At 36.9% G+C, this 22,365-nt stretch overlaps 1 protein-coding gene across 5 annotated transcripts in view; it reads left to right on the top strand.

Moving 5' to 3' along the window:
- The window catches only part of AP2B1 (adaptor related protein complex 2 subunit beta 1), a 115,493-nt gene that overhangs the window by 37,854 nt on the left and 55,274 nt on the right, over nucleotides 1-22,365 (top strand). For all 5 annotated transcript variants that reach the window (XM_045525501.1, XM_045525502.1, XM_045525505.1 and 2 more), the window contains exons 10-14: nucleotides 574-689; nucleotides 2,914-3,079; nucleotides 4,229-4,327; nucleotides 11,908-12,167; nucleotides 15,404-15,596. In XM_045525501.1, the coding sequence (XP_045381457.1) occupies nucleotides 574-689; nucleotides 2,914-3,079; nucleotides 4,229-4,327; nucleotides 11,908-12,167; nucleotides 15,404-15,596 (834 nt within the window). The remainder of the gene's footprint in view (nucleotides 1-573; nucleotides 690-2,913; nucleotides 3,080-4,228; nucleotides 4,328-11,907; nucleotides 12,168-15,403; nucleotides 15,597-22,365) is intronic.

Here is a 22,365-nt window from a genome sequence, read left to right on the forward strand (position 1 = left end):
ATAATGGTGTGTTCAGGATTTCTATTTCTTTCTGATTCAAGCTTGGGAGGTTGTGTGTGTCCAAAAATATATTCATTTCCTCTAGATTTTTCTAGTTTTTATGCATAGAGGTGTTCGTGGTAGTCTTGGATGATCTTTTGTATTTCTGTGGTATCCAGTTGTAATGTCTCCTTTTTCATTTCTGATTGAGCTTGTTTTGAATCCTCTCTCTTTTCTTCTTGGTTAATCTAGGTAGTAAGACTTCCTACTTTCACTTATTCCTTAATTCTTATTCTTTTCTCCTATGTTGGTTTATTGTTTTTTTTTTTTTTCATTTCTATTCTCCTGGCTATCTACTCTTTTCATTTGAACTGACTCATTTGTCAACATATTTTATAATGAGTAAAATTTGTGATATATCTAGAACTTCTGTATATTTATATCGGATAGCCTAGCTTCTAGTATACCTTGGTGAAATTAAGTGCCTGATCATTTAGCTTAGTTGATGTACCTGTATGTTTCAAGATTTTTATGTTGGGGTAATATGATTGGATAGATCATCTGACTTCTCATTTTTTATGTTCCTCTTTCTAGCAATCTGCAGAGCGCTGTGTAAGCACATTGCTTGATCTAATCCAGACCAAAGTAAATTATGTTGTCCAAGAGGCAATTGTTGTCATCAGGGACATCTTCCGCAAATACCCCAACAAGTATGTCCAAATACTTCTGCCTCTCTTCCTCACATCATTTAGGAAATGTTTAAGTAAGGTACTTTGAAATTGACTAGATAAGAATTATTCTTTTAAATGTGAATAATAGAATACTGTATTAAAAATCAGAAACATAAAGTGGTTAGCACAGGGATTAAAGCCTGAGTTTTCAATCTGCTTTCTTTCTCTTAGAAGAATTGAAGCTCTGCTTAAATATGCTTTGTCTATTGGCATGTATTAAAGTTAGCATAACCAGATTCTTTGATGGCAATTACCATTAAACAGGATTCCTATATATTCCAGGTTGTCTGGGTATAATCTCAGTTTATGCCTGTTATCCAAACATAATTAATGATTGTATGCCTTTTTCTCAGAAATGTCTCAGTTTGGATGGTAAAATCATACCCTGCCATGAAAACCAGGAACATAGTGGGTGTGCTGTTCACTTTGCATGTTACCTACTGTGTTGGGGAAAATTACAGAACACATAACAAATTATCAATCTTAGGTCTTTTCTGAATTGTTAAAGCTGCTGTTGTACAGATATGCAAAATCTATATTTTCACTCTACAAATTTTCTAGGTTTAGGCCTCTTAGTTTATGAAGCAAAAATAATTTTTTAGGTTTGATTTTGAAAATAAGTATTAAGGAATCTGCAAGTGAAGTAAGAGCTGGTCTTGTAAGCATCCTAAATCTCATTTTGCCTTACAGTCGTAGAGATGTCTTATGCCAAAGCTTCTGATTAATCTTTAAAGATAGTGTTAAATGAAGCAACTTATAGTAAGTTAGCTTAGTGGTAGGCTCAAGAATTAGTAGAAATATTTTGGCAAGGTAGTGGTTTATTAAGCATTGTATATATTTTTTTTAAATTTTAGAAACAGTATTTTAGGAAATATACTTTTACCACTCTCCCAGGAAAGAGGAGGGTTGGGTTTCTAAACTTCTTGTTTTTTAATTAATTATTATTATTATTTTTTAAAGAGATGGAGTCTCACTGTGTTGCCCAGGCTATACTCCAGCTACTGGGCTCAAGTGATCCACTTGCCTCAGCCTCCCAAGTAGCTGGAAATACAGGTGCATGCTGCTGCACCTAGTTTTTAAACTTCTTGATTAAAAATGGAGACATGTATCTTAATATTATTGGCAGGGAAATGCGTCCATTTCTGGTTTATGTTAATAAGGGGTTATGACAGTTTACTTGTAAGAAAACAATCAAGAGCCCGGTTTATTCACTGGAAGTACGGGAGATTCTTAAGTATACTATTCAGTTGTCCACATCTAATTTATTTTACAGTGCCATTCTGATGTTTAAAACTATATCACACAAGGAGATGGATTCAACATAGAAAATATGAGAGAGCTATAGATCTGTAAAAGCAAGTATTTGAATTGTTTCTTTGGAGAAACAAGTCATTAGCGAGGGTATCTTGAAAAGAGAGAACACAAAGAATATCTCTTTTATAAAAATGAGAGATAGGTGGATTGAGGGACAATTACCATTTCTAGTCTGGACACTGTTGTCTAATTTCTTTTGCTTAAAAATAAATTGAAATTTCTGTTCTTCTCTACCAGGCAAAATGAAATAATAGGAAAATTCTCTGATCTACTCATAAGAAAGATTGTTAACTTTGATTCAAATGGTACAAAAGCAATTTATATAACCATATGTTTGTACCTCCGTAATATTCTGAAATTAAAAAAAAAGTAAAATCACTCAAAAATTTTTTTTAGAAAAAGAAATACAAGGTAGTGGTATTATCTTACACAATGGGTTAATTTTTCCTTGTAAAAAGAACATCTTATGAGTTTTTATAAAGGTTTATGTTCTAGTTATTAAAACATAATTGCAGGGAAATTTAAAACATTTGTAATCTTTCATAAACTGGGCAATGTGGCTCATGCCTGTAGTCTCAGCTACTTGAGAGGCTGAAGTGGGAGGATCACTTCAGCCCAGGAGTTTGAAGTTGCAGTGTGCTAAGTTTGCGCCACTACACTCTAGCCTGGGCAACAGAGCAAGACCCTGCCTCTTAAAAAAATTTTTTTAAAGACATTTTATGAGTCTTCTGACTTAAAACCTATACATTCTCTAGACTAAAATAGAGTATAGTTTATAGTTTGGCAGTTTGGTGTAGGTTCCCTTGTTTGTGGTTTTGCCTTTAGCCTCACTATTAAATACTGTTCTTAGTTTTGCCTTCAGTAACCATAGTCCATTTTTTAATATCAGGTATGAAAGCATCATTGCCACTCTATGTGAGAACTTAGACTCGCTGGATGAGCCAGATGCTCGAGCAGCTATGATTTGGATTGTGGGAGAATATGCTGAAAGAATTGACAATGCAGATGAGTTACTAGAGAGCTTTCTAGAAGGTTTTCACGATGAAAGCACCCAGGTAAGTTCTAATCTATCCCATTAATCCTAGATCTCTCTGGGAAGATTTGAGAAAAAGTAAAAATTTCTTCTGGGTCTGTGTATGTATTTCTATATTGTGTGTTCATTTTTTTCCCAAAAGGGATGAACCTTTTCAGTTGTCCTGATTTCTAGTGTATCAAACCTGTGTAACTTAGACCAGTGGTTCTCAAACTTTAATGAGCATTAGAAATACCTGGAGGGCTCGTTACACAAGTTGCTGGACCTCACCCTTCAGAGTATCTGACTCAGTTTGGTCTGAGATGGGCCTAACTATGTGCATTTCTTAAAAGGTTCAGAATGCTGCTGCTGCTCCAGAGCCACACTTTGGCAACCACTGGCTTAGAGCAGTAGTTATCACTTTTTATTTTCTGTCGGATAAGGATGATTACACAGTTTTGTTAGTAATGGCAGGGGCTCATGACAGCAGAGATTTTCACCTGGGGCTGCGGTGGGGTTAGAAGAGATTTTCTGTGGATGATTAAACTCCTTCCCATCTTCCGTCCATCACTCCTACCAGAATTAAAGCCATGGTTCCAGAGACGCAGATAAATTATTAAGCCTTTTTCCCCTGGTGTTTGTACTCATGGCAAGTAGAAGTTCATGTTTATGATCCACCATAGTAATTTTAATAGACCTAATACAAGGAATATATACAAGCCAGTAGCTTTGTGGTTTAGCAGCCTACTCTTAATTGACTGTGTTCTGACATAATTCTACTGTCTTGATTCTTGCCCCATGTGACAGATGATTCCATAATTCCCCCAAAATTCTTTTAGTAGAAGTAAATAATAAAAGACTTGGTCAGGAACCGGTTTTATCACCATCTATGTGTTAATATGTACCTTAAGAAATACAGATAATTATCTGTCCCAGAAACAATCAATTTTTGGTGCCAAAAATACATTTTGAGGATAGGAGGCTAGTGAGCTTTCAATTGAATACCTCTGTGTTTCAGATGAATGCTTTTGACTGCTGTTGTTGATATTGGCTGAGTTTTAACCTTTTGTCTTTTAACCAATATCAGAAAAGCCCCATAATAATTCATAGTTGGGGAAACACCACTTTGGAGATGATGGCAGGGAATAATGCCAATGCCATTCTTTCACTTTATCAAATTATGTTTGTTTAGGTGCAGCTCACTCTGCTTACTGCCATAGTGAAGCTGTTTCTCAAGAAACCATCAGAAACACAGGAGCTGGTCCAGCAGGTGTTGAGTTTGGCAACACAGGTAAGAAATCTGGGAAAAATGAGAGGTTGGTTTGTCTTTTTTTGTTTTGTTTTGTTTTGGAAGGGAGAGAGTTTAACTGAAAGCGTTACAGCCTTTAGATCCTGTTAAAATATTAAAACAATGCCTAACATGTTTCCCTGAACTGTAGCTGGTTGTATGGCTTTTAAATGATTTGGCTGACTCCAGTTTTCATGATGATTCATGAAAATTTAACATAGACTCTTAAGTGTTAATTAAGGACATACTTATGTGAGAATGACATTGATAGTAGTACCTCCTTCTGGGTGACTTCATTCCAGCTTTCAAATAAAAGTACCATGTGGAGATGGTAGATGCCTCAACAAAGTTTCATGTGTTGTTCTACCTTCTAGAGTGATTGCCTTTCTCTTGGAGATTATTTTATTTACTTTTAAATTTTTATTTATTTATTTTTTGAGATAGGGTCTCACTCTATTGCCCAGGGTAGAGGGCAGTGGTGTTGTCATAGCTCACTGCAACTTCAAACACCGAGGCTCAAGCAAGCCTGCTTCAGTCTCCTGAAAGCTGGAACCACAGGCCTGCGCCACCACGCCCAGCTAATTTTTCTATGTTTTGTAGAGACAGAGTCTTGCTGTATTGCTCAGGCTGGTCTGGAACTCCTGACCTCAAGCAGTCCTTCCACCTTGACCTCCCAAAGTGCCAAGATTACAGGCCTGAGCCACCGTGCCTGGCCTCTTGGAGATAATTTTAAAGTGCTTAAATTATTTGATATTTTTGGCCCTCCTTGGAATCATTTGATATTTTTGGTCAGAAGAAAAGAGGTTTAGATGGATTCTGAATTCAGGAATGTGGTGACTCACTTTAAAGATAGGTTCGTCATTTTAGATCTACAGAAATCGAAGTAATTACTTTTTCTAATGTAACTGTATAATGATTATCAGTCTGTCATGATTTAGGCCAGAACAAGCTAGATTTAACAGGCTATGAGAGTTAAGATTGTATCTGTACGTGGAATCTGATTCAGATATTCAATTTATCATTTTTCTCTCTTCATCTCTCTTTAATGGTATATTATCAAAATTTAAAACCATTTCATAGAATTTTGTCTAGTTTTAAGCTGTCATTTTTTCTATTTTTACATCTTTTAAAAATTTATAAGAACTTTTTGAAGTATTTTTTTAAAAACTTTCTTAAGCATCTTCCTTTGCTTGAATCAAAGCAATTTCCATAAGCATCAGTGGTTATTTATTTATTTGTTGGAGAAGGGGTCTTGCTCTGTTGCCCAGGCTGGAGTTCAGTGGTGTGCTCATAGCTCACTGCAGCCTCAAACTCCTGGGCTCAAGCAGTCATGCCCAGCTAATTTTTTTTTTTTCTTTTTTGTAGAGATAGGGTCTTGATTTGTTACCCAGGCTGGTCTCAAACTCCTGGCCTCAAGCAGTCCTCCTGCTTCACCCTCCCAGAGTGCTAGGATTACAGGCATGAACCACTACACCCAGCTGGTTATTTGATATTATTTGTATTGAGCATTCTAGACTTCTTGTGTCTAGATCCTTGATTAACCCATTTGTATCTCTGTTAAGATGAATTCAAAACAATTTTTTCTTTTTTTTTTCTCTTTGCACTGTTTCATTTTTTAATTTTAAACTTTAAGTGATCACATAGAAGGACAGATTGGAGCAATTCACATTCTGTCAAAATAATTTCTAAAGAGAATTTTGGCCTTGCTTCCTCTCTGCTTACTTGTAAATATTCAAGCAAGTGTCTTTGGTAGTTTCCATTGTTTTCACAAGTTCTAAACCCTATCTCCATTGCCCATGTGTTTGTATTTAATAGGCAGCACAGTTCAGCTGTGTTTTGGGTTCTTGTCAGAGTGCAAACCCAATCTCATCACCTCTCAGTATTTATCAAAATTTGACTGAGATTAAAGTGTTTAGGGAGAATTGCTTACAGGGTACAAGGTAGCACTGTTCTTACAGATCATCTGAAATTCACCTCTGAATCAAGCCATATTGATAGAGACCAGAGTACCTAAACAGGGTCTTTTTTTTTTTTTTTGAGACAGAGTCTCACTTTGTTGCCCGGGCTAGAGTGAGTGCCGTGGCATCAGCCTAGCTCACAGCAACCTCAAACTCCTGGGCTTAAGCAATCCTACTGCCTCAGCCTCCCAAGTAGCTGGGACTACAGGCATGCGCCACCATGCCCGGCTAATTTTTTCTATATATATTTTTAGTTGTCCAGATAATTTTTATTTCTATTTTTAGTAGAGACGGGGTCTTACTCAGGCTGGTCTCGAACTCCTGACCTCAAGCGATCCACCTGCCTCAGCCTCCCAGAGGGCTAGGATTACAGGCGTGAGCCACCACGCCCGGCCTAAACCCGGCCTAAACCTTGCCCCCTAAAGGAATTGCTTTTACTCAGTTACACTGACACCATCAGCCTGTAGTAAAGGTCGTCATGAGAAACTATCTTATTTGAATCTGTTGTCAGTTTGTTATCAAAGTTGTTTATTCCATTAGGTATTTTCTTCTTTATGAGACCCTGTCAGACTACTAACAAGCTTTGAATTTTCCTGTGTATTATTGTGTAGTTTATTTACTTTTGAATGTCTTACTTGGTCAGATACCTTTTTCATATTGGTGGTTTAAAAGCTTAGAATCAAATTTAAGGATCTCCTATGGAAAGTGTGTAGGTCATTGTGGCATTCATCATTCTGCCTCTAGTTTTTGGGGGTTTTTTTTGTTTTTTGTTTTTTTAAGAGAAGTGTCTTGCTTTGTCACCCGTGCTGGAGTACAATGGCATCATTGTAGCTCACTGCAACCTTGAACTCCTGGGCTTAAATGATCCTCCCACTTTAGCTCTCTGAGTATCTGGGACTACAGGCGTGAGCCACCTCGCCCAACTAATTTTTGTGTTTTATTTGTTTTTGTAGAGATAGGGTCTCGCTATGTTGACCAGGCTGGTCTCCAACTCCTGGCCTCAAGTAGTCCTCCCACCTTGGCCTCCCAAAGTGCTGAGATTACAGGCGTGAGCTGCTAGCTCTAGTTTTAATTCTTGCTTTCTAGCCTTAGATGCATTTTCATAGGCTTTGCTAAATCTTTTTCTAGAATAGAACAGGGTATTAACTCCCTTAATCTCAGTAAAGGTTGGTATTGTTATAGTTCCTGTTTTATAGATGAGGAAACTCAAAGACACAGAGAGGTCCAATTAGTATGGGGCAGAGCTAGGGCTCAAACCCAGGTAGTCTGGCTCCAGGGTCCATGTTCTTATCCACCATGCTATGCTGCTTGTCTAGTTTAAAAGTTAAAATGACTTGGAGAATACACATTCCCTGTCTGAAGCACTATTGTGCATACCTCAGTATGTATATATGTTTTTCCTAGTTTTAGGATCTTTGTGGATAATTATTTCATATTTGGCTATAAATAATTAATAAGCAATTTCTCTAGGCTTGCCTTTTCTGTTTTATTAAACCTCGTTAAGGTCTGAGGAGTTATAAAAGAATGAGCACACTTATGTAAGTCTTTTCCTCTGGAAGTTTTCTCTTTTTTTCCTCAAGTCTGTGAAATAAGAACCTAGTATTTATACCTGGTGAGGACCAATTTAAGTTAAGGGCATTGTGGTCCACCAAATTCTGTAAATTTGAATTGAGTTGTGAGGTTCTGTTTCTGCCATTTCCATTGATTAAGGACACAGTTGAGCAAATTTCTCTTTCACAATGCTTTTGTTTTCTCTTGAGTTAATTAATACTATTCTTTACCTGTGCTTAGAATTAAGTGAAGTGTATGTGAAATTTTAGTGCTTTCAATTTTAAATAAAATGGTAGTACAATTACAGATATCATTAGTTAGGGGGAAAAAACCCAACCCTTGAATTCAAGGCTTCATTTCAAAGATTTGTCTTTTTTGTCGTGATAGTTTCTTACCAATGTAAAGTAATTAGTAAAAAATACACACAGAAGTGTCTAAACTTTAGTAATTATCCTTTGTAGTACATGGAAGAGAAGTCTTCATCTTGGTTTTTCTACCCAGGAACTAGGGACCACCATCATCAAAATGACCTGGGCTACTTGTTAAAAATACTAATTCTTAGGCTCTATTTCTGACATAATGAAACAGAATCTTTGTTATTATTGCCCTTGGATTCTGCACTTTCTTTTTCTTCTTCTTCTTCTTTCTTTTAGAGTTGAGGTTTTGCTCTGTTGCCTAGGCAGAAGTACAGTGGCATGAACATAGCTCACTGCAGCCTCAAATTCCTGGGCTGAAGTGATCCTCCCACCTCAGCCTCCCGAGTAGTAGCTGGAACTACAGGCATGTGCCACCATGCCTGGCTAATTTTTTTTATTTGTAGAGATGTGGTCTCACTCTTGCTCTAGCTGGCCTCAAACTCCTGGCCTCAAGCAATCCTCCAGCCTCCCAGGGTACTGGAATTACAGGCATGAGCCACCGAGCCCAGCTAGGTTCTGCACTTTCAGTGGCTTTCCTGGTGTGTTAAAAATGGTGATGCATGTTATAGTTTAAGAATTACTGTTTTAAAGCTTGCCTGGAAAGGATTGTTTTGGAAGCCCCTCCCCTGAGGAGGGCCTGTGGGGCTAGCAGTACAGTAGATCCAAAACCAAACTTTTTGTGTCACCAAACATTTAATGGCAACTTAAGATGATAAAAAGGTTCTGGTCTTGACTGGGCCTGACTTCTTATGGCTCTATGTGAATAGTGAGGCAGTGAAGGCCAGCTTACAGTAGGCCCGACAAATCCTCCTTCATAACAATAGGGTTTGAGCATTAGGAGACCCATCCCTACTCTTTCTGTCTTGGGAAATTTGCATTCATTTCTCATAAGACTATATTTTTTAAGTCAGTGTCTATTTAGATTTACAGTGTGCATACCTTTTGATCCAGTCACTATCTTTAGCAGTTTACCCTATTGCAGCATTTTGAATTTGTGGGGAACTCTCAAACTTTTTTCACAGACATATATAATTTTGTGAACTCCTATAGGAATTTTCCTTTTTGGTTATTTGGTTAAGTATTTGCTTTATATGAGAGAAATAATTTTAAGTAAAAAGTATTTTTAATGAGTATATTATTATATCACGTAGTATAAAGTTTAATACCTTTAATAATATTACTAGTTCATAAAGACATACTGAAATTTCTGAGTTAATAAGACAAATGCAGTGTTTATTTTAATCATGTAATAAAAAGTAATTTGTCTACAAATTCTAAATGACATGTGCTTTGGGGACTGAATATATAGGTTAAAATTTTAAACTTTTAATTTGTGTATCAAAAAATGTGGGGGAGGGGTGTTGTTTTCCTGACCTAATATTTTGAGAAACTTGTATTCTGCTCTTTTAAAAAATCAAATTGTTTTTGTTTTATAATGTTCAAACTTTGTTTTCAAATGAAGATCTAAGTGAGGAGGTTTAGGCTGTTATTTATAAACACTTAAGAACAAATTATTTCTTATCCCCCACAAATCAAAACAGAATCAACTAAATTGTATATGATTATTACTGTTTTTTAACCCAGGCATTTCAAATAGTAGAGACATTTTGCTATGATATCTATCTATCTATCTCCTTATATATGTAATAAGAAGGATAGTGCAACCTATGAATGTGATAAAGATTATCTTTAAGTTTTCCATTTTAATGCTGTTAATTTGCTGTATTGCAGGGTTCATTATGCTTTTAGTCTTTAACCAGCAATCCATTATGAGTGCAAATTAAACAATGTAAGAAAACTAAGAAAACTCATTTAAAACTATGTAGTCAAAACCATCAGGATGACTGCTAATATTGAGCTGAATGATAAGCACCTTAAGTGGCTAAATCATGAACCAATTCATCTGTTCACTTAGAAACTCATGTAGAAGCCCCCCAATTATCCTAATTTAAATTAAAAAATTTCTTTTTGTTTTAATCAGGGCAGGATCTCATTCTGTTGCCCAGGCTAGAGTGTAGTGGTGTCATCATAGCTCATTGCAACCTCAAACTCCTGGACTCAAGCAGTCCTCCTGCCTCAGCTTCCCCAGTGGGATTACAGGTGCACACCACAGCACCTGGCTAATTTTTTTATTTTCTGCAGAGTTGGAGTCTCACTATGTTTACTCAGGCTGAGAAAATATTTTTGATTGTGTATGAATTTTAAATAACATAAATTGAAACAGAAACTTATTGTTGCCTTACTAAGATGCCATTAGAACAACTTGTGCATAAGTAAATGCTATTATATAGACATACTCTAAGAGGTACCAGGATATTTATCACCACTTTGTAATGATCACAAAAATAATAAATAGAAGGTAGGAAGGCAGGGTGAAAGAGGCAACAATCTAAATGTTCATCAGTGGGGGCTAGTATTAAATAAAGGCATTACAGTGGAAAACTGCAGCTATGTGTGTCAATATAGAAAGCCATATCATATGAGACTGGTTTCGTATAAAATAAATGTATGCGTGTTGGAGGGGTATTTGGACAGATAAATACCACACTGTTACTTATGGCTATTTGGGGGATGGGGAGTTGAGATGGGGAAGAGTTGGCTAATAGGCAGAGATTTCTTTTTAAATTACACGCTTAAAAATTGTGATGTGGTGTTGGTAATAATTTTTTTTTTTAGCCGTGAGCATCTATAAAATTATTTAAAAACCACCACGACAAAAAACAAGACCACTAAATTCAAGTGTCACCCCTTTTGGAAGCACTTAGTTATGTGCTCTCTTTAATAGCTTTTGCTTATTTAGATAATAGTACCTCTCATTCTATATTGGAATAGTTAATATTCTGTGAGCTCCTTAAAGCTCGGCACTATGTGTTGTTATCTCTTTATTTCCAGGGCCTAGTCATTGTCTCTATAGGAGAAGAAAGAAAGTATGGGTGAAATATATATGAGAGATAGCATCTTATGAATAATCTCACTAATATTTATAGCAGATTTTAAAAATATGATTTTTATGCCCCAAGGCTATCTCAACCAGTTAACTTTTGCCAGATGAAACTTTATTTTCCTTTTCCTAACTTTACTTTGAATTTGAGTCTTAGGAGCAACCCATCTCAATTTATATTTAAATTCCTTGAAACATTAGACATCATAGAATTATGACCATAAAAACTATATTGAGGCCGGGCACAGTGGCTCACGCCTGTAATCCTAGCACTCTGGGAGGCCGAGGTGGGTGGATTGCTCGAGGTCAGGAGTTCGAGACCAGCCTGAGCAAGAGCAAGACCCCGTCTCTACTAAAAAATAGAAACAAATTATCTGGACAACTAAAAATACATATAGAAAAAAAAAAATTAGCCGGGCATGGTGGCGCATGCCTGTAGTCCCAGCTACTCGGGAGGCTGAGGCAGTAGGATCGCTTAAGCCCAGGAGATTGAGGTTGCTGTGAGCAAAGCTGACGCCACGGCACTCACTCTAGCCTGGGCAACAGAGCGAGACATTGTCTCAAAAAAAAACCATACTGAGTCTAAATGAAATACCTTCTTAATAGCCTATCTGCATGAATCACTATAGCATTGGCTTGATAATAAATCCAGCAGTTTGGATTTCTGTGTAGAGAACTGTTCCATTTAAACCTTTCTTGCTTTTGCCTTTTCATTAGGATTCTGATAATCCTGACCTTCGAGACCGGGGCTATATTTATTGGCGCCTTCTCTCAACTGACCCTGTCACGGCCAAAGAAGTAGTCTTGTCTGAGAAGCCACTGATCTCTGAGGAGACAGACCTTATTGAGCCAACTCTGCTGGATGAGCTAATCTGCCACATTGGTTCTTTGGCCTCTGTGTACCATAAGCCGCCCAATGCTTTTGTAGAAGGAAGTCATGGAATCCATCGCAAACACTTGCCAATTCATCATGGAAGGTAAGCAGGCGTGAACTAGGTTTGACTCTTTGTTTAGAGTTGGTCTTCTTCATGCTTTTATAGCCTGGAAAAGAACTTGCTGTGCGTTTTACAAACCTACTTACTATTAATACTGTATTTTCCTGAGAGCTCCATCTGAATACACATACAAAGGCTGAAAGGCTCCTCTGTATTCCAATCTAGCAATATAATTTTTAGAAAATTTCGGTGAATAAGACCTTCTAAATTGATAAAGTCTGAAAGGTGCTTAAGTTTCCAGTAGAGGAGGCTAGAAAATTCTCAGAATTGAAAACTTGGGAAAAAGCCTATATGTACGTTTAGCTGTCTTTATGCTTTACCGTAGCTCTGGTTGAGGCTTATGGATAAAGTTAGCAGTTACTAACTTCTCTTATTCTGTAAAGCTATTAATGAAATAATATTTACAGGATTATTTTATAAAAACAGCCTAAATTCTGTATGGACAAAGTTTTTACCCAATTATATTGATCATATCAGTAAGGAAGTGGTTATAAACAGGCTCTCAGATAACATGGAGCTCTTGCTTTGTAGCTATCTTAAAATTTTAATTAGGGAGAAATACTCTAATAAAACTCCTAAAATGGGTATTTGAGAGTCTTTCAAAATCTGATTCCTTCATCGAGCATAATAAACCTTAAAGTCTAAGCAGAATTTGCCCTCAGAGTAGTTAGAATAGTTGGGCTTCAATTGTACCATTATTTAATGTGTATTATTGTTTGTGTGGTTCGTGAGTGGCCAGAGTGTAGGATTTATTGCTTTACAAATTGGTGTAGTCAGTATTTTGGGCTCTATTTAAACAGACTGTGGGCATAACCAAACAGAAAGGAAAGGGCAGCACCCAAGAAAATGATTACTAATCTTTTGTAGCCTTTAATTGAATTTTTGGTTTTAGGGCAGGTACTGTGATTTTAACCCAAAAGAGGTATGGTTTCATAAGGATTAGGCCTTATAATAAGTTAGGGTGTTTCTTCTTGTAGGCAAGCATGTTCAACATTTTGTAGATACAACTATTTAACTTCTAAGAATTTCTCTCATGCTTTGCTTCAAGTTTTGATATAGATATGGATTTTCTGTTGTAACTTGCCTCTGTAACCATCTTTATGTACCATTTAATCTAGCCTTTTCTCCTGATAACTTTTGTTCCTCAAATGAGAGGGAAAAAATGAAACAAATCAATAAACAGAAACAACCCTTTCTTAAACACAAGAAAAGAAACAGCATTTAAACAAAAAGAAACACAGTCTCTTAACATAAGATCTTTACCTGAGTAATAACCTTTAATTTGTTAACCTCACAATTCCTTATGTGGTTCCTTTTTGGATAACCTCCTTTAGTCCATCTGTACATGTTTTGTGTTTTTAAAGGGAAGTACAAATATAGGGAAAATCCCGTTTGAGACAAATAGGAATGATACATTGCTGCAAATGGCATGTCTATAATTGTATTGACATTGCCTAGCTCTCTTCTGCAGCATAAGGTTAAGTGATATGAAATGAACACTTTAAAACCTTATTCTGCCTCTTCTAGAGATTTAAAAATTCTTACTTCACTAGGTCTTTTAAAATCACTTGGGAAAGAGAGAAGTGCTTTTTACTTGGGTATTACTGTGCTCGTACTTGTCAGCTGCTCTATGGGTGTGAGGTGGTAAACAATTGTCTAATTTGGTAAATCTCAACCTTTTAAAAATATTGCTTTGATGACCATTATGTAGTTATTTCCCATGAGTTCACAATGGGAAATGCTTTCATATTTCTTGTATTTTCTGTTTCGGAAGAATTTACCCTAATGATATATCATGTTCTTAACTTGTAGAATCTACAGGATCATTTACTTCTATTCATCTAACTCACTTTATCTTCTCATAAGAAAAATACATGCATTGATACCTATTCTATCTTCTGTTTAGACATACTGATGAATCCATGTGTTCTGTCACATTTTCTAAATGGCATATGTCATAAGATACCTTCTCCCATGTCTCTTATGACATTCTTAATTCTAATGTTCTTAATTTTAATGAAGTTCAATTTATCAATTTTTTTCTTTCATGGTTAGTGCCTTTTGTTGAAACTGTTATCTACTCCAAAGTTGTAAAGATGCTATTCTAGGTTTTCAACTAGGTTTTACCCTTCACATTTATGTCTGATTTTCTCAATTTTTCTTTATGTTGTGAGGTATAGGGGTCAAGGTTCATTTTTTTCCCATACAGCTAGCATCTAGTTGACCCAGCACCACTTATGGAAAAGATCATCATTGCTCCTGCCAGTCCTTTTAATATCTTTTGGAACTCACCACTTTGTTTTTGTTTTTACAGCTTATTGGGCTTTTATTATTACATATATATAGTTGATGATAGTTAGCAGTTTACATTACTCTTAGCTGATCTTCATGTCCATTCTCCCAATTTCAGTCCATTATACACACAGCTGCTAGAATAATGGTCCTCTAATGTTATTTTTAGTTTTTGTTCTTTGTTCAAGAAATAAGTGATTCTGTATTTCCTAGCATATCAAAAATTAGCTCTCCAGACTGAGGTTCAAAGTTCCTCTTCCCTGATCCTCTCTTTCCCCAAATCGTACCATTCACAATCTCTATTCTTGCCAGTATAACTTTTTTGCTACCCCTAAAGTCAAATTATTCATTTCTGTGCCTTTGCAGAAGCTATCCCCCCTCTTTGGAGGTCTCATAAGACCATTCTGAGAAGCTCTTAGAATCAGCACCTCCGGTTTTGTTTTCCTTCTCTCCCATACCCTGTTAGTATGCAGATGCACAATACTTGCTTCTACTGTTACAGAGTAAACTTGCTTTTCAGTCATTTTATAAATGCTGATCTTTTTTGTTAGTGCATAAGTTATTTGAGGGTAGGAATCGCATAAGTTATTTGAGGGTAGGAATTGTATATTTCCCCTTATGGTTTCTACAGAGAACCATGGAATGCTCCTTACAGTGTTGCCTCATAGATACTCAATTAAAATTGACTGACTGATGAGGTTACGTAATATAATTTGTTTTCGTTTTAACAACTGTGTTTTGATGAGAACAAGAATTGCTATGATCTCTTCATGAACATGCACAAATGGTTATAAAATAAGAGGATTTTTTCCTCTTGTGTTTTATATTCATAGTTATATGTTTGACATCCATTTGTTGCCTTATTGTTATATCATAGGTGAAACTGACTTTTGTCTTTTCTCTTCTTTGTGTCCATGTGACAACAGCACTGATGCAGGTGACAGCCCTGTTGGTACCACTACTGCAACCAACCTGGAACAGCCTCAGGTTATCCCCTCTCAAGGTGACCTTCTTGGGGATCTTTTAAACCTTGACCTCGGTCCCCCAGTCAATGTGCCACAGGTATCCTCCATGCAGATGGGAGCAGTGGATCTCTTGGGAGGAGGACTAGATAGTCTGGTAAGTATCTTTCCGCCCCTTTCCTTTTGGTTTATTTTTAGTTCTTCGTATGCTGGAGAACTTTAAATTATTCAGCTTTGTAGAACTAGACCTTTCCTTGATTTTGAGCAGTAATGTCCTTTCATAAAGGACAGGATTATTTGTCTTTAGAAAGTTAATTGTAATACTGTTGATCATCGGTAATAGGGTATATCTGCAAGCATATGGGATTATTTTATTTTCTTACCTCTAAATAGAGCTTTTGATATTTAACCAGTCTATTGTTTAGCAACCTTAGTGTTTATTATCCTTTCCAGAGTTCATTATTGCTGCTGCTCCTTAACTCTGGATACCCCCTCCAATTCTCTTTTTGACCTGAACAGCATTAAAGAGGTCTTGTACAGATCATCCTATTTTGAAGCTTTCAGCCTTTGCCTTTTTAAATTTTATTGACTTATGCCCTAATTCTGAAAGGTTTTGAGGCAGCCATTTGAGCCATTTTTGTACAAAATGTACCTTTGTTACAGTTGGACTGTTTGATTGGTTCTTTTTTCCCCTTCCTCCTCACCTGTTCTACCCTGTTATACTTCCAATTTAATTAGCTTCCAGGATTCTAACACTAAAAGGCTCCAAAGTCCAGAATATCTGTGATATGTGCCAGCAGTGGGAACCAAGATTATTTTTTGTTGCTGTACAAGATAAATGAAAAATATTAAGGATGACCATCAATCTGTGGAGAGAAGGCCAGAAATAACAGGTCTCATCACATGACTCCCTGCAAACTAGGTACTTGACTGTGATGGAATTAGAGGCTCTTTGAGCTAGACACTTGCAAATGAGATGTTTGTCAACCTGATAACTATAAAGGTGCTCAAGAATGACTTACATCCCAACATCACTGGAAGGCAGATATCATAGATATAAAACTATATGTCCTCACAGATGATACAAACAAAACAACCTTGCTTTCTACTTCATATACTTTATGAACAGTAGTGTGTCTGGGGTTTATGCCAGCCAGTGCAGGTACATTTACCTTTTTGCTGGCAGAGAGTCTAAGGAAATAAGGTTGCAGTCATATGTGGGTTGTACATTTTACTAATAGAAAGTCACTGCTTTGAGAACCTATACATTGACCAAGCTGTGGACTCCAGCTTATATTGACACAAGTGAGCATTCCTATTGTCTTTCTTGGGAATATAAGCAAATACTTTACATATTCGTATCTTTAATGAATGGGGTTTACTGATTGTATAAGCAGAATAGCTTCCTCATATGATCATTCTGCATTGCTGTATAGCCTCCTTATTGACTCCCGAGACTGACAAATGAATATTTAAATATCCACAGAGGCTCCCAAAAGTCCCTTATAAAATTAAAATAGCTCTTCTTATTCTATTGACACATCAACCACAAGTTAAATATTGCAGCTGTCTCAAGTTTATGCCATAACAACCCTACTTACTGCTTTCCCTGGTGGCTTACTACATGGTAGACTCATTGAACCTAAGAGTGAAAAAGAAGCTAAATTTGAGGGATGGAGGGGAGAAAGAGGCCCTGCATTTTGATGTTGACAGGCCCAGAATTCTACACTCTTGTTTCTTGATCCACTTTAGCATAGAAACAAAAAGATGTTATTTACACTTGAATTTGTTAGCTTTTGCCGACCGCAAAACCAGTGAATTTTGTCTTTATGTTTTACATGGGTATCCAGTCATCTATTAGAATTCTGACAAGTTTTGCTTCAGATAGAAAAGTTGTTAGAACTTGCTTGGATTATATTTAATAGTAGCCAAAGTCACACATGGACCTTTTCCCTTTTTCTTTTTCTGTGAAGGATATTGATTTTTTGGGAGAGGAAGTAAGTTGTTTTTCTAGTTGTATTTCTAAATATTATACAGGCTTTGCTAGGTAGGCCCAATCATGTTGTTGTATAATTCTAAATTTTAGCTTTTCCTTACTTTGGGATTTAAAATGATATCCTTGGTGTTATAACCCCCAGAAAGTGTTTACAGTACAGTTTTCTTCAGTTTATTCTGAGACATAAATAATCCCAGAAATCAAAATGAGAAGGAATAAAAGCCCTTATTTTTGCTTTGGATCTATATGTGGTTAAATATATATTCACTCAGAGAACCAAGATTCCTTTTACGAGAACATGACAAGGAAGACCTAAATCTGGCTGTGTAGAAGATGAGTTTCTAAGGCAGCAATGGGCTATGCCACTTTTAAAGTGCTGTCATTGTTAAATTATCTAATTTAAGGAGGAAAATAATCCTCAGTGTTGTCACTTAATCTATATAGATAGTGCCATTTCTTGAATGCATCCTTGTCTTAAAGTAGCACTTCTCACAACAAACTATAATATGCATGTGAATCTCCTAGAGATCTTGTACAAGAGATATTGATTTAGTTGGTCTGGGGTGGGACCTGGGAGTCTGCGTTTCTAACAGGCTCCCAGGTGATGCTGAAGCTACTGGTCCATGGGACCACATTTTGCATAGTAAGGACTTAGAATATCTGTGACCATTGTGAACCACTTCAGTTTGGTCTTTCAAGCATAGCTGCCTAGCTACTCAGATGCCTTTTTGTCTTGACTTCAGTAGTAGTAAACACAATCCTGGAAGGAGGGTTCCTCCACTACCTCACATTAGTTGAGGGAGGGCAAGAAACTTGTGAAATTATTTTGTTAAAGCTCTTTCTTTTGCCCTCTAGGAAGAATAGTGTTGCTAGGAATGGTAGAATTTGACCCAAACACCTATTCAAAATATGGCCAGTGTTAGAATTGTGTGGTTGTTTGGCAACAGCATTTAGGTTAGTTTAGTGATCCTTTCAGAAAGGCTGTCAACCAGGCCTCTAGACTGCAGGGTTTCTAAGAGAACCTCACCCATAGAGGTCAGTGGTGTGCTGCTAATGAAATATTGCCTGGCAGCTACTAACCTCTATGGTTCTCAACTCTAGCTGCAAAATTGGTCCCATATTAGTACCATTAAAAAAGTACTGTCAGTACTTGGGTCCAAGAGCAGTTAAACAAAACTTCTGGGAGGCAGGACCTAGACCTATTTTTAAAATGTTACCCAGGTTACATTAATTTTGCAGCTGGGGTTGAGAACATTGAGCCAAATGAAATTCTAGATGGAGTTAAGAAGAGATGTTAAAAGCTGATCTCTAAGCCAAGACAGTAACTTCCACAAAAGAATTATATTCTGGAGAGCCTCTTTGGCCCCTCCTACAAAAACAGACATCTCTGACTTTACCTTTATTCTTCCCAACTCAGGATATTTTTTTCATTGTGATTTTCTGTCAGGTGATCCACCCTGTCAGAAGTTAGCTGCCAGATGAATTTGACCAATTTAGATGTAGTTGCTCAGTCCTGGGATCTTTTTTTACCCTTGCTTACTTTCCATAATTGGATACTGAAAATTGAGGACATTTTATATTTTGGACTGTCTAACCATTTTCTGTTCCTCTGACTTAAAACTTGATAGTCATCAGAAGATGTTTTTATTCTTTTTTCATAGCCTGGTGTTTCTGCCGTATTAGATCTTGTGCTATTTCATCTTTTTTTATCACACTTGTGAACTTTTGAGATTTAGTGAATTGTGACCTTTTTCTAAAGCCATCGTATTCTGGAAATTTTTATCAATTTATTATTATTATTTGCCATAACATACCTGAAGGCTTCAGCCTTCTTCCCTCAATAATGGTGACTTGTAATATCTGTGATTCTTAAAGAGGAGTGGGGTGGGGCTCTTGCTGTGCCTCCCAGATGATTGATTCTTGTATGCTTTTTAAAGGAGGCAGTTACCTTTGGAAATCATTGATTTAGACAGAGATTTAAAGATGGAATGCCTCTTCATCACAGGGCTTGAATCAAGTGGATTTCCTGTCTCTTTTTATTCGCCTTATTGGAACATACCGGTCCTTATTTTTTGCTTGCCCTTCAGCATATTCTCTTTTACTTGTACTCTACAGATAGTTTCTTCTGTCTGTTAGAATAAACTTGACTGTTGCCTTGATGTGGAGTGAATTCAAGTAATGTAACTTATGTGTTTAATGTGTTCTACATGTAGAACATGATAGTATACTATTTAGGTATAAGCTTGCAATAGTAGTTATTTGGACTTTTTTTGTTTCTTTCAGAAGCCCTATATGTTGCAGAGGGGGCAGAGGGGTTTGGTTTCTTTTTATGCCTCTGACGCTTTACTAAGGTTCTAGGTAGTGTAATTTTTCTCACAGTGCAAATCCTTCTGGTTTGGTATAATGTGGGAGGTGACCTGATGCCCATGTGTATAACTAAGTCTTGCATACGTGTTAGGTGCTCACGAGTCTGACATCTGTGAGGATCGCTGAAGTAGTAATTGAATCTCAATTACTTGTTGCCTTTACTTCTAGTAAAGAAGTGGCCTTGTCTGTCAGCAGAGGCCTTGGCTAAATTACAGCCTTCCGTTCATGCAAGATGCTGTGCATTATTCTTTTGGATAAATGGTGTTATTGTGTATCAAAAATGGAAAGGAAGCATTATCCAGAGTGCCCTTTTCCTATACTGATGAAGGATTTCATACTGGAGAAATGTCCTCTGTGTGCCCAGCTGGAGTGGAGTAGAATATAGGAGAAACTGCCTTTTGCTGGCTCCCAGTGTATGATTTTCAAAACCTCCCGCTCTGTTTCTTGCAGGTTTTTATCTTCCAGATATTTTAGTCATGAGCTATTTATTATAGTTTTGAGTTTTCTTAGCCTACAGGAAGTGCATCATATATACTAGTTTTGCATCTTCATATTTCTTACTTCGGAGGAGCTTCACAGTGATTTAAGAGCTTAGTTTTTAGAGTTTGCATTGTGTGAAGAGATCTAAGTTGTTGCCCAATTTTGCCCAGTAAATTTTTCAGCATAGCTTCTGTAACCACTATTTTTTTTATCAATGCATAGGTTTAGTCAAGGCTGGACTCAGGCAGTTTTGGGAATAATTAAATAATTTTTGAGTGCCAATTTCTGTGCTAGAACCTTTATAATTAGATGTGGGTGGGGGAGGGGATGGGTATAGACATACATAATGAGTGCAATGAACACTGTCTAGGGGATGGACACGTTTGAAGCTCTGACTCAGGGGAGCGGGGGAGCAAGGGCAATATATGTGTAACCTAAACATTTGTACCCCCACAATATGCTGAAATAAGAATAAAAAAAAATTTTCACATAGAAAAAAAAAACTCACCAAGATAGTTGATATTGGGCTCCATTTTACAGAAAACTGAAGGTCACATAACAATTAGTCACAGAGTTGGGATTTAAACCTAGGACTTCAAAACTTCAAAGGTTATACACTTTCCACTATCCTGTGATTCCTCCAGTTTGTTATTGTCACCTTCTAGAATAGAGCCCAGTTTCACCTAACTTTGGCCCTTCTCAAACTGGGGTACACAGGAGAGTACAAGGTGCATTTGAAGCTGCAAGATAAACATGACTCATTGTCTTGCAGTGTCAGTCTTACTTGATGGTAAGTAATGTAAACACAGAATAAACACCAGTGTGTTATGGCCTAGAATGTAAAATTGCACCACTGTTTAAGACAGAACACATGGCTTGCTTGCCCTGGGCCTCTCCATGCTGTACTTCCCAGGTGCCCTATGTGTATGAGCTGGGGCTACTATGTCCCTAGGAGGCACATGAAAGTTTGAGAAGAACTGTAGAAGTGTATTCATTCATGAAAAGAGAGACTGAGTAAGTTCATGCACCTTTCTTCCAGTAAAAGGAGCAAAGATTATTCATCTTATTCTCCTTTAAGTAGAGCCTAAAATCTTATCTTCCCATCTGTTTGGCCGTGAGCTATGATAAAGCACTCGTACATTCTGGGCAATTAAATGATGTGTAGGCATTCTTCTCCTGAAAATTTGCTATCAAAACCACTCAAATAATAGTTGTCCTCTCTAGAAAGGGTTTTGGCCTGGGTGTGTGGGAGGGGGTTCATTTTTTTTCCCCCAGTTGGTTCTATTCATACGTGTTGGGAATGTTGATGCAGATACTGTGCTCTAGGCCAGTTGGTAAACAGTTTTGTCAGGCTTCTGTCTTTTTGGTGAGAATTTTCTCCAATAAAGTGATTGATTTCAAAATTGCCCCCTGAGAAATATTGCCAGTAGCCCTACTTATATGATTAGTAGAACATTTATTCATTCAATAAGTAAATATTTCAGTGCTTATGTATGTCAGGCTGTATTCTACGTGTTAGGCATATAGTTGTGAATGAAACAGAGTTCTTATAAGCTTACATTCTAGTGGGAAAAGACAAATGATAAATATGAATATAATGAGGTAGCAAATGCTGTGAAGGAAAGTGAGGCAAGATGCAGAGGTTCTCCTGTGGATGTTCACTGTGTTCAACATTGACTGTTGACTTGTCTGACCTGAGAGACCCATGGTGGCCATTCTAAGGCCTTTTTGTCCCACATCAGGAAGTATTCTGTTACATCCTCCTACTTTTTGCTGATGGAAGCCTTTTTTCCCTTCAAGTTAAGGAATCTTCCGATGGTTTTTTTTTTTTCCAACTCATTTATGCTATTCCATATCAAGTCTATGCTCAGCCATCAGTTTAATAGCTTTTGCATGGTTACAGAGTCTTTTGCCAATTTGATTAGTTACATTTTATGATGTCTTTTTTGAATAGCTTTTTGAAGATCAAATTAAAGTTTGCAGCTTAGCTGAAAACTATATTTTTACCTCTAAGATACTGTGTGCCTTCTATAATTTAAACCCTGATTGAAAAAAAACACAGATTGATGTTTTTGACACCAGT

This window comes from Lemur catta, chromosome 15, assembly GCF_020740605.2.
Source record: "Lemur catta isolate mLemCat1 chromosome 15, mLemCat1.pri, whole genome shotgun sequence".
Classification (NCBI taxonomy): Eukaryota; Metazoa; Chordata; class Mammalia; order Primates; family Lemuridae; genus Lemur; species Lemur catta.